General features: G+C 41.7%; 1 protein-coding gene across 2 annotated transcripts in view; it reads left to right on the forward strand.

Annotated features, from left to right (window-relative positions):
* Positions 1 to 7,928: 7,928 nt before the first annotated feature.
* The window catches only part of ZC2HC1A (zinc finger C2HC-type containing 1A), a 37,904-nt gene continuing 27,760 nt past the window's right edge, over positions 7,929 to 18,072 (forward strand). For both annotated transcript variants that reach the window (XM_075023484.1, XM_075023485.1), the window contains exon 1: positions 7,929 to 8,014. In XM_075023484.1, coding sequence (XP_074879585.1) covers positions 7,999 to 8,014 — 16 coding nt within the window. In that variant the 5' untranslated portion in view covers positions 7,929 to 7,998. The remainder of the gene's footprint in view (positions 8,015 to 18,072) is intronic.

Consider the following 18,072-nt stretch of genomic DNA (forward strand, 5'->3'; position numbering starts at 1 on the left):
TAGAACTAGATGAAACTTCAATGTTTTCCTTCTTTGCCAAATTACTATGTAAAAATGCTTTGGTTTAAGGATTTTTACCACCATATCCATGGCTACATATTCCCAAGGAGAACTGCAAATGTGCAAATTTAGTCACATCTCACAAGGTGATAAGGGATGATATGCACTGCATAATCTGTCTAGGTTTTTGTCTAAGAATAGAAGGATCACAAGATCACATTCTGGGACAGAAAATGGCATGAAGCTGAGTATGTTAAGTGGTAAATAAAAAAGGAAACCAATATATCAGAATATTTTATTCTGAAACAAAATCTAAGTTCAGTCAGTAAATTCTACTCTTACTATGATTTAATATAACCTTTTCCTCTGCACAGTGAAGAAAAACACTATAAAATTACAATATAGATTAAATTGTAATGCCATTTTAATTTCTTAATTAAAAAAAAAAATCTCCTAAAAAGGTGAAACCACCTCATCCCATCCACAGGACCATGGTACATATGTATAATTTTAATTCTAATTGCCATACAAGGCATTTGGAGAATTCCAGAAGAGCAGAATATTTCACCAGCTGTGTGGTCAATTTTTTTATACAATATATAGATGCAACCAATTTTTACAAGCCTACCCAGCAAAGTCCATCTTCTAAGCAAGCACTTAGAGAAGAGAAACACATAAAGTGCTTTGTGGAACTCCTCACATAAAATGGCTTTGCAAAATCAGCTTTGTAGCATTGCTTTGTTTCTCAGTAATCTCTCAGCTCTGGCTTGTGCTGTGTCTTAGAAAACAAAATCATGCCGTAAAACAACAAGCTGAAGAATGGAAGTGTGTTGGAAATGAAACACAAACACTGCAAGGGATTTACTAAAAGTCAATCTGTTTGGTTTACATATTCTGTACTCTGATTTTCTCACTCATTTTTTAAGAACTAACCTGCTAGTAGAACTGTGAAAACTAACACCCAACATTTGAAGACTGTTACATAGGTTGCAAATGCCAATATATGGAAATAAGAAAACAGCAGAGGTACTACATGCAGTGAAACTTTAACTATGTCTCTAATCAGTACTTGGAAGTAGATTATATAGAAAAACTGTGTCTTGTGTAATTTGAAAGTTCAGCATAAAAATGCAGAGTCATAAAAGACTAGAATTTTACTCTTAATGCATAAATTTGAAATTACTGAATTTTTGACTCCTGGATCATGCAAAGTAAATAAATCTCCATCAGATAGAAAAGTGTAGCTAGGGCAGTGAGGTGGTAGTACAAAAGCAATCCTGTTTTAAAAGAGAAAATCTAAGCAAATATGTAAAATGTGAGGAATATGTAAGCAAAGAACTTAATAATCCTCCTGTTTCTTCAATCCTGAAACTTCAGCTTCTCAGTACCACAGCTCTACAGATACCACAAGCATTACCTTAGTTTGCAGAAGAAAGCTGTTACCCTAATTAGAGGAGACTGACACCATACCCTGAACAACAAAGATTTGGTCTCACTCTCTTCCAGAGCTCTGGTTTCTCCCCCCATGCTCTGGGCAGTATGGGGTACTTAGAGGAGTGGAAGAAGGCTGATGGGAGAACATGTCTGGCAGAAGCACAAACATTTTGGGAAACCTACTTCTCCAGAAGTTCCTACTGTTCTCACAGTTTAGCATTTTCTACAGCTGCTGTTTTGGTGCAGCCTCTAAATATTCATCTGTCTGGGGGAGCAAAATGTCAGGATTTCATGAGAACAGAAGAAAGAAAGGGTAATATCCAACAGTTCATATTTCAGCCACATTTGAGAAGCAACAAAGAGGAATGCCTGCTTTCCTCATTTTGTCCCTTATGTTTGTAAAATGGCTGCTACAAAACCATGAAAGGATTTGAACTTATTTAAATAATTTTTAAAAATTAGCTCCTGTAAGACTTGTATAATGGACCCATTAGGATTTCATATAACACCTTAGAGACAGCACAACCCAACCCTACACACAAGGTTGTATTCTAAGTGCTGGGGTTTTTGTGCTTCTGGATCAGAAAAAGCCTTAGCATTTTAATGGGCAAGGGATTTTAATTTGAAAAACAGAATCAGAGATCAAGAAGGATATTTAACATCAGAGGTGGGAGATTAGAAACCCGCAGTCTTTTTGCAAATCCCCAGGCTTATTGTTGGAGAAAAATCTCCACATTTTGTCCTCATGTCCAACAGGCTGAGCTGAAGTGACTCCCGATTTTTCTGCTCTTTAAACCAACATTATCTACCAATGGAAGTGTCAGTTCTGTCTTGTCCAAAGACTTTTGCTATCCATTCTGGTTTTGATGCAGACACCCTTCCCTGTGCTGGCACAGTGGTTCACGTAGCCGGCAAGATGCATAGATTAGATAGGGGGGTGTTGGAGCTGAGTAAGTCCCCAAACCACCAGAGCACATGAACATCTGGGCCAGCACAAGGAGGAGGAGAAGAAGGTCAGAGTGAAGAGCTGAGAAACCACGGTCATTGGAGAAGGACAACCGGTTTCGGTGGCAGTGATGGCTGACTGATCATGAAGGTATGTCATTACTCCAGCAACGAGCGTCCGATGGAAAAAACAGTTTTTCTTTTGTTGTGTGCTATGCAACTTAAGAATTACAGCCTCGGATAAAGTCACAGTCTCCAGCCTCTTCCTATTACTGGCTACTTGGCTTAAGAAAATACATCTAACAGCATGGCATTCTAGAATTTGAACTATTCTTTTATTTGTGTTTCGGGCATTACCGTACCTCATTTCCTCTAACACTTCCAGTTTACACTCAGCTTTATAAATTGAGCAATTAAGGTTTGGAGGGAGCAAAAACTGTTCACTCCAGCACTGCTCACCAATTTTCATTGTGGCCTCTGGTATTGTTCTAATTTGGGAGTCCCACAGCAAACAAAACTATAGAAGTGGACTGAAAAAAACCTGGGTTGCTAAGAAGATTGATAGCAAAACCACAATACTCCAATCCTGAATATAAATTGGGACTATAACCCACAAAAGAACAAAAGGCACTCTTGTAGTAAGTCAGTCGAGGAATTATTTTAGTAGGAATCATTCTTGTCTGTAGTCCTCAATTAGTGTTAATTGTAAGAAAAAGCTTATTAGGAATATTTAAATTTTAAAGTCCCTCTGTGCAAGCATATCTGAATTCCTAGAAGGTAGTTACAGTGCAAAGTGTATTAATTAAAATGCCACTTTGGGAAATCCTTCTTTATCCAATGCTCATTATTAACATGAAAGATAGTGAACATATTTTGATTTTCTACAAAAATTTTAGTCATCGTGACAGGGATACAAATGGTGAAGAAGAGCATGTGAAATGTTAATGAAATTCTGATCATTTTACAGGACTTAGTCCTTTTATGACAATTCTGCCCCAAAGGAAGGATTTGCACAGCTTTGCAAAGATCCAGGGCAATGTATTGTCAAACTCTAGATCCTGGAGTCAATTTCTAAAGTGACTAATGATTTGGAGTGCTTCAGTTTAGGGGGTTTTCTATATTGATATATACAGTAAGCCATATTTATTCCACAGCTCCCACTGGCCTGTCTAAACTGTTTATAAGACTCATAGCCCATTTCCCGCAGCAGACATCCTTACCTGGGGTGACTGTTGGCCGTATGAGTGTTTCTAAATGCCAGAATCCTCTCCCCATTGCATTTTACTAAATATATCCTGTAATCATTATCTGCCTTTCAAATGATAAAAATCCATGTTTCTCTATCACGAGGAGCTGCACGACAAACAGGGCTCACAAGTAGGAGATGCTCGAGTTTGTTGTGTGACCAGTCATGCTCTGCCAGTCACAAGCATCACACCCAGGCAAAGAGACAACCTTACATATCAGTAATACACTTGGGACCTTTGAGCACAGTCCTCCAGTTCTTCTGCAAGAGGCCTTGACAGATACTGGCGGTAAGATTTGCTATCACTGCTTTCCCATGTTTTGAAATTCAGGACCCTTTCAAACATTAGACCAAGATTCCATGTCTCTAGGCACTTTTGAATATGTTGTCTTATGCAACCATAGATCCAGACTAAGCTGAAACTTTTATCTATGCCCACAAACAGCAGGGAAAATGGGCCTTTGTAATTTATCACAAACTCGTAACTTATCACTCACAACTTATCCCTGTGGGAAGACTCCTCTTTTTTGCCAACTAAAACTGAAAAACTGTCTCTTTACTGGCCAGCAGAAAGAGACCTGAGTCTTTCTGGAAACTATGTCTGAATCTTAAGTGGCATCTCTATACTCCTGCTTAATGTCTGAGCTTACTGCAGATTACTTTTTACCTCTCTTCTTTGGAATTCCTTCTGGAATTTGGTCACAGGTAGTCACGTCTCTGTTAGTTTTGTATTTCAATTCTTTAAAACAAGTATGAGCAAGGAAGATGTGACTTCTGTGTTTAGGGCTATATTTACTTGGTCCTTCTCAGAGACACTGAAGGTTCTGAACAGAAGGTGTTCAGACTATATTACTCTTTAGAGGCAAAAATTCCTATCATCATTGCTGCCCCTGCAAAACAACTGATATGGAAAAGGAGCTAAATATATACACGGTGCCTACAAGCTTACCATAACATAGCAAATGTAACCTAAGATGCATTAGTAGAAATATTCCCCACAGAGGCAGAGAAATCTAAGCAATGCAGTAAGATCACCTCTGAGGGACAGTTTAAGATGCTGATCATCTATGAAATATGAACTAACATGGAATAGGTGTAAATAAAGGGTACCACGATGACTATGGAAATGGAAAGCGTAGTTTCTGAGGCCAGTTGAGAAAAGCTCTATTTTGTTTAGGCTAACAAGCCAAATACTGAAATAGAATGTATGCTAATTGCCTGTAAATACGTCAAAGAGGTAAACAATAAGGAAAATATTTAAGCCAGTAATCAATGTTGGCACAAGCATACACGGTGCAAACTAGCTATTAATACATTTAGCATAGAATTTGGAAAAAAAAATATCCTAAATGTTATAAGAATGTCATTGCAGAACAGACCTGCATTTGGTTAGTAGGTCTACAGCAGAATAACATAGGCTCAGGGGTTTTTTTCAGTATGGAGGAAAAATTTTGAAGGCATTCATGTAGCACAGTGGCTATGATAATAGAGGACTAGTCCGCTGTTCTCCACACGGACACCACAACTAAAAGACAGCTACTTTTCAGCATCAGGAGTCTTTTAAGGTATGCTGTCCATATGCATAGTTACACAACGAATGTTCATACACCAGCCACAAGAGCCAGGAAAACCTTTTAGCTTTGCAGCAGAATGCCCACTTGCCTTTTGTTTTATAAGCCAGCTCTTATTTCTTTCATTTCTTAGATGAGTAATGGGATGACAAATTCAATCAATGGCACCCTTGCAGAGCAAAACTAAGCATTAAGTCTGTTTTCAGTAAAGGATTCAGCCTGAAGAAATCTAGAGTAGGATTTGACTACTCTAACGCGGGTGTGGACTGTTTACTTGTCTCTTATCTTGAAACAGGTGTTACATTTGGCCAGGCAGATTGCACCCTCAATCACAGAATCATAGAATGGTTTGGGTTGGAAGGGCCCTTAAAGATCACGTAGTTCCAAACCCCCTGCCACGGGCAGGGACACCTTCCACTAGACCAGGTGGCTCAAAGCCCCATCCAACCTGGCCTTGAACACTTCCAGGGATGGGCCAGACACAACCTCTCTGGGCAACCTGTTCCAGCGCCTCACCACCCTCACAGGGAAGAACTGCTTCCTTACATCTAATCTAAATCTACCCTCTTCAGTTTAAAGCCATTACCCCTTGTACTATCACTACATGCCCTTGTAAAAAGTCCCTCTCTGGCTTTCTTGTAGGCCCCCTTTAGGTACTGGGAGGCTGCTCTAAAGTCTCCCTGGAGCCTTCTCTTCTCCAGGCTGAACAACCCCAACACTCTCAGCCTGTCTTCATAGGGGAGGTGTTCCAGGGCTCTGATCATTCTGTAGACTATATAACTACAGAGACAAATCTCTATAGACTATATTGGGGAACTTGACAGGTAGCTCAGATGTGAGCACCACATTGTAGACGCTTAAAGACAGGTGAGCTGAAGTTATATCCTGCCCCAGTTTTTAACAAAAATAACTAAAAATTAAAAGAGAAACAATGAACCGAACAAAATGCTCCTCTAATATGAAACCCTTCACTAAATTGAGAACACAAGATAAAAATTATGTTTATGTTTTTGTTATAAAGGATTTGCCTGCTGAGAGACAAAATTATCCTAGGCCTCTGTTTTTGAGTTTGCAGTCCAAGTACAGAAATACCATACAAGGAAATGCACTTTTGATACGCTACCCTAATGGTTAGTTAAACAGCAAATGCTTGCTAGCTACGGGCTCGTTTAAGTTTTATGTCAAAGATTTAATGGATAATTTGCAAATGGTGGCAAACTAGTTTCCTCTGGCATGGCCTGTAATTTTATAAGCATAAGCTCTATAGATCAAAGGCAAATCTGAAATGTATTTTTAGTATGGTTCTAAACTACCTAGAAAAATTGCAGCTAGAATAACCAGATATATTCAAGCTTTTGGTCTCAAAGAATGATTTTAATCATATATTAATCATGGTTTATATGCTGGCTGTTTGGCACGCAGCATCTGGATCTATTTGTCCTGTGCTAAGGGGATGCAGAGAAGACAACATGATCATAATCTGTGATTTAATTTAGGTTTTATGTATTTGCTTTGCTTTCTTTGAGTTGCATTCCCAGATGTGCCATGATTAGGACAGTAACTGTGATTCTATGGACAAGCAAATCTGTATCAACCAACCTGTCTAGACTACTAAGAGAAATGATTTGCATGTGCCTGTAAAGACGGTAGTAATTCCTTTAAGATTTATTGTAGCTTTTCTAGAGAAACTTTATTAGCTGCTCATGGCATATTGCCACAAGAAAGACAAATAAAAGATCTTAAGGATTAATTCTAAAATAATGTCTTGAAGAAAAAAAATCTTTAAATGCTTTTGTTGCTAAAAGTGTGGGGAGCTCCTGTACAAGGAACCAAAGAATTTCAGTACGTATCAAGCCTAATTCATATTTATTAGTCAACAGCAGTTTAGCAGTACTGTTTTCCAAAAACATCCATGACTCAAGAAACGTTATCCTGTAGCAGGAGACACCCTCGGATATTAATTTTATACCAGCATCTCTTTCCGTTAAGAAAGTAACAGGAGGAGAAAAGGGGGAGGAGGCCATTACCTGCGATTATTTCCAGGACGCGACCCCGAAAACCACTTTTTGAGTTCCTCCTGCCCGTGGCTGTCCCGCAAGCGAGGGAGCACCCGTTACACTGCGCTGCACCCCAGCACCCTCCCGCGCGGCCCGCAGGCGCTGAGGGCCCCGCCGCCATCTCGGCGCCCGCCCGGAGGCGGACGGCTCCGCCGCTTTTTCAACAACAGCACCGGTGCTTCTCCTCCCTTTACTTCGGTCTTCGCGTACAAGCGCCGCTCTTGGAAGAGACGGACCCTGACCGCAGCAGAACCTCAGCGTACGGGCTGTACGACTCGCCGGACTGTGCCAGCCTCGGGCTAAGGCCGGGGCTTGCGGGAAGACGCTCGGACCGGCTGCCCCGCTCCCTTGGGGTGACCGACCCGGCGGGCCGCAGCCGAAGGGCGGGCGGCACCCCCTGGCCCGGGCGGGGCGGAGAGGGGCTTGGGACTCCCCGAGCCGCGGCTGGGCGGCTGCCGGGGGGCGGCGGGTTTGCGGGACGGTAAGGCGGGGCGGAGCGGGGCGGGCTGGGGGCCGGAGCGCAGAGGCAGAGCGGGCAGGGAGGAACGCTGGCAGAGAAGCGGGGCGGCGGCGGCAGGTCCGCCCGCCCCGGGGCTGCGGCCGTGAGGGGCCGCCCGGGCCCGCCCGCCCCCGCCCGCCCGCGCCGCCCGGCCAATGGGAGCGGCGGTTGTTAGCGGGCCGGGAGGTGGCGGCGTTGCCACAGCAGCGGCGGGGCTGGGGCTGCAGCCGGTGGTCGGGGTGTGCCATGGAGGGGCTGGAAGGTGAGAGGCAACGGTGGGGCGTCCCCTCCCTCCGCCGGGGGCACCCGGCGGGCGCCTGGGGCGGGCCGGGCCGCGCCGCCCTTGCCTTTGTGCTGTGGCGGGGCGTGCTTGGGCGGTGGCGGCGGCGGCGGCGGCGGTGGGAGCCGGGGCCCGGGCGCCGCCTTGCCCGCTCTCGGAGCCCCCTGGGGCGGCGCGGCGGCCTCGCCTCGCTCCGCGGCCGGGAGCGCTGGGGGCTGACGGGGCTGAGGCGGGGGAGCGCTAGTGCCGCAGAAGGGGGGTGGAGTGCTTTTGGGGCGGCGAACAAAGGCGGGAGGCGGCGGGCCCCTGCACGGAGCCCGGCGGGCTGGGGGCCGCCGCCGGGCGCGGAGCGGAGCGGGAGGGGAGGCGAGGCGCGGCGGGCAGGGCCGGCCTCGCTGCGCTTTGTCTGCGGGGCTGCTCGGCTCTCCGGCCGAGCTGCGGGGTGGTGGCCGTTCTCCGCCGGCCCCTTCCTGCCGCGGCCGGACTTGGAACGCGGTGAACCTGCTCGGTGATCCGCCGCTGGGGGCGAGTGCCCTGCCGGGGGGAGGGAGGGAGACGATGGGACGGCATCGGGTCGTGTGGGCATCCTTTTTTAGCAAACAGATGGCTAAGGATACGCTTATAGTGCTATGGAAGTGTTCGGTGCGCTGAAGACTAGGTATGTATTTGCAGATAGAGTATTTGCAACTTTATCCTGTGCCAGTTGCGCTAATGAAGATATCGTGACTCTCCAGAGTATGCATCGTAGCATAGATCCCAGCTTGGCATTTATGAAGTTACAGCTTGCTATCTGAGCATTTCGGTAGGCCTGTCATTACTGTGTTTTGCAAGCTGCTTTAACCATATTACTTAGGAAAAAATACAGACGTGTTCTGAGTAACTATCACAAAACATTCATGAAGTCTTCCATGCTCTGCTTCACTAGAGGTAACTGAGTGCTTAAATAGGAGTGAGCACAAACTAGCCTTTGTTCTTTATCCCTTCTAGGACAGTTGGAGAACAGAAGTAATTCTCACCAAAACCCTGTCTTTTTTACAGTCATCAGACACTGGTCTTATGCTTAGTGACTTCATCAAGACTATAAATTTGGACATGATTTGGCATAAAATCCCAAGAGGTTCTCTTTCATTTGATTTACTCATTATGCTTTGCTGACTGTTAATGCCTCTTAAATTTGAAAGGTGCTGTGCTGTGTTTATCAAATAATGCTTTATCAGGTACTCTGATTGTCATGATAATCCTGTGACAATCATATGTTGCCTGTCCAGAAGGGGAAAACTTGCTTTAATTTTGACTGAGCTATGTGTTTGACTGCAGTTGAGACTGCATGTCATCTGCAGCCCATCCATCAATTGATTTGATTGGCTATGAGCTAATTTACTGAGGCCAGCTATGCCAGCTGTGTTGTATAAGCTCCAGCACCTTCATAACAGAGGGTGGGATGAAAGTAGATGTACAGATAACAGCAGAAGCCTGAAAAAACATGTCATTTTTGCAGTAGAATTTGTCCAGCTTCTGACTTTGCTGGAAATGGTTTACATTTTGTTTGTGTTTCAGTAGGTACTGTGGAGTAGTGGGAGAAAGAGCTGCTAAATCACAGGTGAAATCTCATGTTTACTAAGTGAACCTTTTCTTGGAAGTACTTTCAAAACCTAGAGCTTATCAAAGCATTTTTCCACGATGTGAAATGTTCCTTCTGAACACTCAAGGTTAATTTGAGAATAGCACAGGTAATTAGCCATTTCTAAAACTTGAGATGTCCTTCCATTGCAAACACTCATATCCCACGCTGTTATCCAGCATCCTTGAATGCTGAAGTTCTCGAAACTGAAGAATATAGTATTTTGCATTTTTCTGGGTCACTTTGTGCTGTGTTTTTCTTCCTCTAAATAAATTGCCACAACATAAAATACTTCCTTTTTTGCTTCAAAACATTTGAAGCAAGTAGTTTTTCTTTTATTTACAGTTTTTCAGTTTAAGCTGTCTCTCTTGATGCACATTAGGTTAGGGTCAGATGAAGTTTCTGTAGAAAGGTGGCTCTAAGACAGGAAAAATGTACGCAAAACCAATAATAAATTATTTCATTGGGTATTATGCTTTTTTCCAGTCACTGCTCCACTGGCAACTCAGAAGAACGTTGCTGATTGCCATTTTAGATTAAATTTGTGTTTAGAAGCACAGTTGCACAGTCATATCCATCTGACATGGAAGTATGGACTGCTTCTGAAATCTGTCTCAGCCCACTCCTTCTCTATATTAGCGCATAGGAAAATAATTTCCCAGAGCTGATTTGTACAGCAGGTCCTGGCAGTTGTGTGTGTGAGGGACATGATTATGGTGGAGGGCAGGACTTTGTCTTTTGGCAGCAGTCTGCTGCTGTGTTTTTATGACTGTGGAAGACCCCTCAGGCTCAGGATGCTTGGCCTGGACTTTCCGCCCTCAGAAGCTGGTGCTTTGCTTTTGTGAAGCTTAGCATTATAGATGCAAGATCTGTTTTATTTCTGTTTATTTAAGCATGCTATTAATAAGAAAGAACTCTACCCAGTTTAGAATGATTCTTTCCATAATGTGGAGAGTTGAATGTGTATTAGTTGGCTTGTGGAGCTGCACTGGTGACATTTAAAAAGCTAAATAATATTTCCAGTGTTGCAGTTGCATTTTCTCTCTCTGTGCAAGTTTAAATGTTAAGTGAAATGGGAAAGTAGGTTTCTGTGTGGTGTAAGTTTCTTCTAAATTTACTTTTATTGCTTTTTTTAAAGTCTGTTCCTTTATTATTTCATTTGTATTGTTATATTACTAGATTGATACTGAGAGTCAAATTTATAACTTTTAAAGTTTTGTAAAAGTAATCAGTGCACACTTGTCATTACAAGTGACAAATTTGATGTTAAATCTAAAGTTATTAGCTCAGCGTTTGTTACTTTGCAGCCTGTGTGCTGTTTTTCAATTTTCATTAAATTTACTGGTGAAAACACTTAAAGCAATAGACTCTCTGTGCCTGAAAATGTAGTGCTCTCTAAGGTGAGTAGGGTGAGTTTAAAAATCCGTTCCTGAGTAGTCCACCATATGCTGAATCTCAGGACCATTTTTGATGGGTTGACATGTGCTTGTTTCTTTCTCTACTGCATGGTAAGAAAAAAGTTATCACATTGGCATGTTTGTTGCTCTCCGTTTTGCTTGAAGGAGATGGAGGAGGGGATCCAAACACTGAATTCCTGACTTCATATAAGCCGGAGCAGTCCAATGGTGGCATTTGATTGGCTTCTCTCCAGTCTGTTGTTTTTTCTGGGAGGATGCCGGCGACAGCTGCTTGAGCCGACTAAATGCGACTTCCCACACTTGTTCATAGCACATCCCAGTGGGTCAGGACTGCTGCTGCCTAAGGAGTAAAGGGCAGAGGGGCAGCTGTGCCTGAGGTCAGATGTCCAGCTCTTTGTGGTAGGTAATGGCAGTGCTTACCCAGACCCAGTCTTCTCCTTCAGCCTGTGCTCTAGCAGCCGGGGAAGGCTGGTTGTGGTTGGAAGGGGATGAGTGGCTGCTTGGTCAGGAAATAGCCTGCAGTCTCAAACCCAGAGCTTTCCCTTGCAGATGCCAAGTAGGGACTACTGTGATTAAGCATTTAGAATCTGAGAGTCTGGGTGTGCCCTCAAGGTTTCATAAGAATAAGGCTTACTGTATAGGATCTTCTGCTGAGAGCTGAGATCTGTGCTGTAATAGCATTTGTCCCTGGACCCTTCGCTGGCACTGATAATGTCTGAGACACCCCGCTCCACCCCAAACAGTGCAAGTGTTCTAGTTTGGCATTTTATATAGTAACATGACTGTTGAAAGCAAGTCCTTAGGCTTGCTTTGACAGAATTTCTGAGTAAGCTAATGCCCAGTCTTATTTTTTTTTTCCTAATAGTGTAGAAAATTATTTCAGTTTTGAAAACAAAAAATAACATTAATGTGAATCTTCCTTTCCCTTTAGTGTTCATCTTTGTCTTGCCTCACTGGATATGCGCAGCAGCTTCCTTACTTTGGCAGCCATTTTCTTAAGCTCCATTTGAGAGAGGCTTCTGCGTTTTTGGAACACTTCAGCTTTTTTGGGGGTTATCTTATCTGTCTAACAGAATGAAGAATTAATTTTACAGGACTGTTCTTAAATCAGCAAGTTGGAAACTATTAAAGATTGAAATGCAAAACTAATATTAATGTATAATCTTTTAAGAAGTTGTTTGTCTCCGGTAGCCATTAAAACACAGTGATAAATATGACTTTGCATTGAACTGCTGTGTTTCACTAGGCATAATTTCACCTCTGTTAAGTGATCTAATTTTGACATTTAATACACTGTGTAATTGTGGCCAAGGTATTTACTTTTTCAAAGGCAGTTATGGTTTTTGGTTTTGATTAATGTTTATGTTTGGGGGAAGAGGTTGAAATTAAATGTTTTACTTAAGGTAAAATTCTGAAAGCTAAGTTTAGGCTGATATGTTAGGGGAAGTGCACTATCAAAATCTACTTACTTTAAAGGTGAAATACGTGTAGACAGGAGTTTGAGTGTTTCAGACTAGTTTCTTCATCATCATAGAAAAGGGTGTAAAATCTGTTAGTTCCATAGTTTTTGTAGAATTCTTCCGTTTTTAACTTAAATTGCAGAAACTAGATTGATCTAGTAAGTGAATTGGTTGAAACTGTGGGAAGATGAATGTATTTTGCCTGCACACGCACAGCTGATTTGGTTATTATCAAAAGCAGTTGTGTTTCAGTAAAATAGTTCCAGGAATATGTTAAACAGTTGAGGGAGTGAGAAGTGGGCTTACTTTTAAAAGAAATTCTGGGGGCGGGGGGCAGAGTAGGAATCAATATATTATAAATGAAGTTTATTATCAAAATTGTTTTTATCACATTATTGTTAGCCAAGTAATATTCTGATAAGCAAGCACATTTAGACTGGGATTGCTTTGTCCACTTACATTTGGGTAGTAGAGTATGTAAGTCCAGAATTTTTGGGGGGGGTCACTGGTGCAAAGCAGTCTTGGTTTAAGGCTAGTGTGAGAAGGCTAGTCTTTGCTTGACTGCCTGCTTACAGTCATCATGGTGCTTGTAGCCTGATGCAGGAGAATAGTGAGTTTATGATGCCAAAGCACAATTGTGTAACGTGTACACAGATTTTGCAGGTCACATGCTTTCTGGTGGCTTTAATTGATCTTCAAGCTCATTAACAAAAGACCAGATAATGTATCTGGAAGTCAGATCGATCGAATAGTGCTGCTTATTTGCCTTTGGTTTTGTTGTGTTTCCATCTTCATTACAAGGGAAGCTCTCATAGATTTTTCTGGATAATCATCGCAACTGAGTGCCTCTTTAAAGTGCCTGTACATTAACGCTCACAGTATGGGAACAAATGGGAGGAATTGAGTGCTGCATGTAGTTGCAGGGCTAGGATCTTGTTGGGATCATGCGTAGGTGGTAGGACAGCTCACAGGACTGCAGTGTTGTGGTGGATGAATACAGGCTCTACAGGAAGAACCAGCTGTACGGCAAGGGGGGAAGTTGCCCTTTATGTGGGAAAACAGCAAGAATGCATAGAGCTTTGCTGTGGAGCCCCCTGGGAGCTTATGGATCAGGGTTAGCAGGCAGACCAGTGTGGGAAATACTGTTGTGGTTGTCTGCTATGACCCACCTGATCGGGAAGAAGATGAGGCCTCCTTCAAATAATTCGAAGGAGCCTTGTATTCGCAGGCCCTGGTCCTCATGAGATACTTTAACTACCTGATGACCTGCTGGAGGGACAAATCAGCAAGGCACAAGCAATCTAGGAGGCTTCTGGTATGCACTGATGACAAATTCCTGACCCAGGTGATCAAGGAGCTGACAAGGGGAGGCACTCCTGCTGGAATTCATACCTACAGACATGTGAGATGTGAAGGTCAGAAGCAGCCTTAACTGCAGTGACCATGGGATGGTTGAATCAGGATCCCGAGAGAAGGGAGCTGGGCAAGTAAGCAGGATCTCAACCCTGGACTTGAGGAGAGCAGCCTTTGACTTGTTTAGGGATCTGCTTGGAAGAATCTTATGAGCTAAGGCCCTAGGGGGAGTCCAGGAGAGGTGGTTATTTTTAAGGACCTGTAGTGTGACGTTGGCATGTTTTAACATTAAAACTTACACTTCATATGAGGAAGGGAGGAAAGAAGGACAGCTCTAGAAGAGGGGAGTACACCATGATGTGAGTTGTATGTGTGCTGCTATTACAGCCATTCTTGACTGCATGCAATTCATTTCTCAGTCACAAAAAAAACTTCTTCACAGAATCCTCCTCCAGGTCGTCACTTTGAGGCAATGGGACTCTCCTTGTTATGTTATGTTCAAGGAAGTAGTACCACACTCGCCATCATCAGACTCGTGTTCAATGCAATAACAGTAATTTTGACAAATATAATGCATTTGCATTGCCAGGCTGAAGAGCTGACTTAAAAAGACACAGAGGTACTATGAAAGTCATACTCAAGCTTTTCAGCTTGAAGGAATGGAAGTTATGCTGCTTTTTGTTATCTTTTTGGAAGCAGAAGTGACAGGTTTTATGCAAGATTAGACTGCATTGTCAATACAGAAGTAGAAGAGAATTCATGAGGCTTTCCTCTAAAATTAGGGGTAGATAGATAAAAGTAGATTGGTTTGCTATTTGTTTTACAATTGCAAATAACCTAATTGCATAAAAATTTCAAAGTATGTGAATGGTTGAATACTAAGAGACAGGGCTTACTATGATTTCCTCTTCCTTTCTCGAACTCTTCGGCAAACTGCTGAATAGCATAGGTGAGAAGGGATTTGCTTGGTGGGGTAAATCACACATGTCATCAGTTATCAAGCAGACTTTACCAAAGTATGGCAAGTACTCCCTGTTGGTAAGCAGTATGTTGTATTTGTCTGACTTTTGTTCGCATTTCAGAATTCCTTTTGGCAAAATAATGAAAGCTTGCAAAACTTACACCTTTATTGGTATACTTTTTTCTACTTTTGTACATTCAGCTTTTCATTATTTTATTAAATGCTCTTTAAAATTGCTCTTTAAAAATTAATGCTTGAAATTGTATTTGACTGTTCAAAGAAGTGTTCCCTACCTATGTCACTGCATCAGTATCATTTTTAGGTAACTCTTGTTTATAGTATTTGTCATTAGTCTTTTCAGACTATTATTAGTTAATGTGTTGATTAAAAAATATAACTCAGTACTGATAGTGGACATAACGTTGGAGACTGACAGTCCCCAATGAACTAGATGCTGTGGGTTGATGATACAGATTCCAATTAATGTGGGGATGCTCTGCATTTATTTTTTTTTTGTACCTGAAGTATATGGAACTCTTAAGTGGAAAATACTTTGCTTTTGGAGAGAAGAGGGGAGTTATGTTAAAAGCAATAAATACAATTTTGCAGAGGAATTTGGCAAGCACTCTTCAAGTAATAACTTTAAACAGTTGTAGATTACTTGCTGATTTCAAATAGTTACCTCATCTCAAGGCTGGAAATTGTACCAGTGTTTCTGCAAGTTTGAATTCAGTGAGGCTTGATGGTTCTGATAATCACGGTTGTCTGGCCCAAGTCATTTAGTACTGCTGCAGATAAATAAAAGGTTTTGAAAGGCAGTCAGACATGACAAAATGCTGTTACTGAGGCAAAGAGCAGTCTTGTTTCTTTGAAGCATTCTGCACTTTACATCTAGGTGCAGACATGTATTTGGGTATACAAAGCTCTCCAAAAGAGAAAACTGTAATAAAACTTCAGTTAATAGTTGTTCAGCAACACTAAAGACTTCTGCTCCCTCTAGGCGTGGAGTCTATTTACACAACTGCTTAATTTGTAAACATGACAGAAAGAGCTAGCATTATGCTTGTGACTGTGTCACATCAAACTTCTATGTATTGATGGATCCACACATACTGAGAAAGATAAATCTGAGAACTGGCAGCTTGCACTTTCAGCTGTAAATCAGTTGCTGTATTTGAACATGAGAGGAGAGAAAGAAAAAAAGATGTTCCCTGAAAATCTAGGTTTCAAGGAAGTCTAAACTCATCTATAAGAGTATTGAAAGCACTGGGCTACATCTGGGAGACTGATGGCAACAGCTATGCTGTCAGACTTTGAGGTCCCCCCAAACTTTACAGCTCAGCTCCAACTTCAAGATCAGAAAGTATGGGTAGCTGGACTGTGACCATATTCAAAAGGAATGTGTGCAATAACTTACGTGTAGGTAGCAAAAAGGAATTTGGAATGTGGTTGTACTCTGGAAGTAAGCTAGAGGAGGAGGAGCTCTGACAGGGACAGCTTAGAAACACAAGTGATGAGATTATTGTAGTGCTGCTAATAAAACCTCCAATCTAGTTGTTTAATTCAGATACCCAGCATCTTAGTAGGTTGAACTTTGTGTTTTTATTTGAGACCTGGTCTCAGGCAGACAGTAGGAGAATAGAGTGTAAAGCTGTATATCAGTTTTGGCATCACTTCAGCAAAAATACTACTTCTTCCTTCAGTATTCACATAACCATTTTGAACATATTTCTCTTTTCCCTAAGTGTGTTTAGATTAGATAAACAGTAATAATTATGTTTATCCTTTTCCAAGTTAACTGTATTCATTCCTGTTTAATACAAGTGTGTAAACTGCTGGTGAGTAGTGGTATTAAAGACGGTAAAAGGAAAATGAAGTGTAGCTGCTGGATCTCGGGTCTTCTGTGATGTATAACCAAAATTATGGTAATCCCTGCATTGTTGCTAGACTTAAAAAAGACTGAAGAAAATTGCCATGACACTATCTTACTACCAGTTTCTATTCTCAGACTCATTTGCCAGGCAAATCCTTCTTCTGTTTCTTGATTTGAGTGTTTCCTTTTTTTTTTTTTTAACCTCCTCCCCCCAAATACATCCTAGTTTAACAACCATTTCTGTTAAATTTTGTTCAGGAAAAAAATTCTGTCAGTCAATGACTGACTGCACTAGATATCATGCATGAATGCCTTTTTAAAAAAAAACAAAACCAAAACCAAACAAAAAACCCCAACAAACAAAACCCAATCAAAACCAACTCTTTTCTAACTTTCACAATTTTATTCCCATGTTTTATTTTTAAATTACCAGATTCCATGTTGATGACATTGCTAACCCATCTGTAAGGGAAGGCTCATGAGCTCCTAGGAAGAAATGTTAAGGTTTTGTTTTGTTGTGGGTTTTGTTTTGTTGTTTGTTTTTTTTTTAACTTTAAGGGTGAAAAAAATCATAGAGGACTGAAGAGATAAGTGTGCAAATCTAAAGGACTGTAGGCTTCCCATTTTCAACAAAACTTAAGGAACTTTAATTTTTTAAAATAACTTCCTTTTGTGTTTTGGGTCAATGATTTGTATTATGAGGGAGGAGCTGTTGGCAGAAGGAGCTGTTGGCAAATGTGATTGAGTACCTTCCAGCAGCAGAGGAGGGTAGGAATACTGTAACTGTAGCTGCAGTGAGTGCTAATTAGCATTCGTTATGCATTGGTATGTTGTATGTAAATACTTCTTGATCAGGTGAGCATCTATCAAGTCTACTTCTTTTAATGGTGAATTTAAACACGAACTTGAATTTCAGAGATCAGTGAATGGGAAAAAATGGTGGAAAATGTAGCATTTCTTCTTTTACTAAGGCAGATATCTGAAAGAATTCTTCTTTCAGTCAAATCCTTAATCTTATACTATACAGCTGATTTCAAGATAACTAATTCTGATTTCAGCTAATGTCTTAGAGACACAGTGTCGCTTTGTGTTTCCATGAAATGCCTCTCTCACTTGTCTGCAAAGCTGAGGGTTGTATTAGATAAAAAGAAGATGAACTGTTTAGCAGAAGTGAGTTTGCAGTGATGTCTGTTAGCATTATTAAGAGTGCTGAGAACACTGAAGAATGAAGTAATGAAACAAAATAAATCTGTGCATACCTTGTATTTTTGAGTGGGAGAATTGAGCAAAGCTTACAACCACTACTGCTTACCCCTGAGGAAAATAGTGTGGGCAGGTTCCAGCCATCTAAGCT

The sequence above is a fragment of the Buteo buteo genome, chromosome 3, assembly GCF_964188355.1.
Source record: "Buteo buteo chromosome 3, bButBut1.hap1.1, whole genome shotgun sequence".
NCBI classification, from domain to species: domain Eukaryota; kingdom Metazoa; phylum Chordata; class Aves; order Accipitriformes; family Accipitridae; genus Buteo; species Buteo buteo.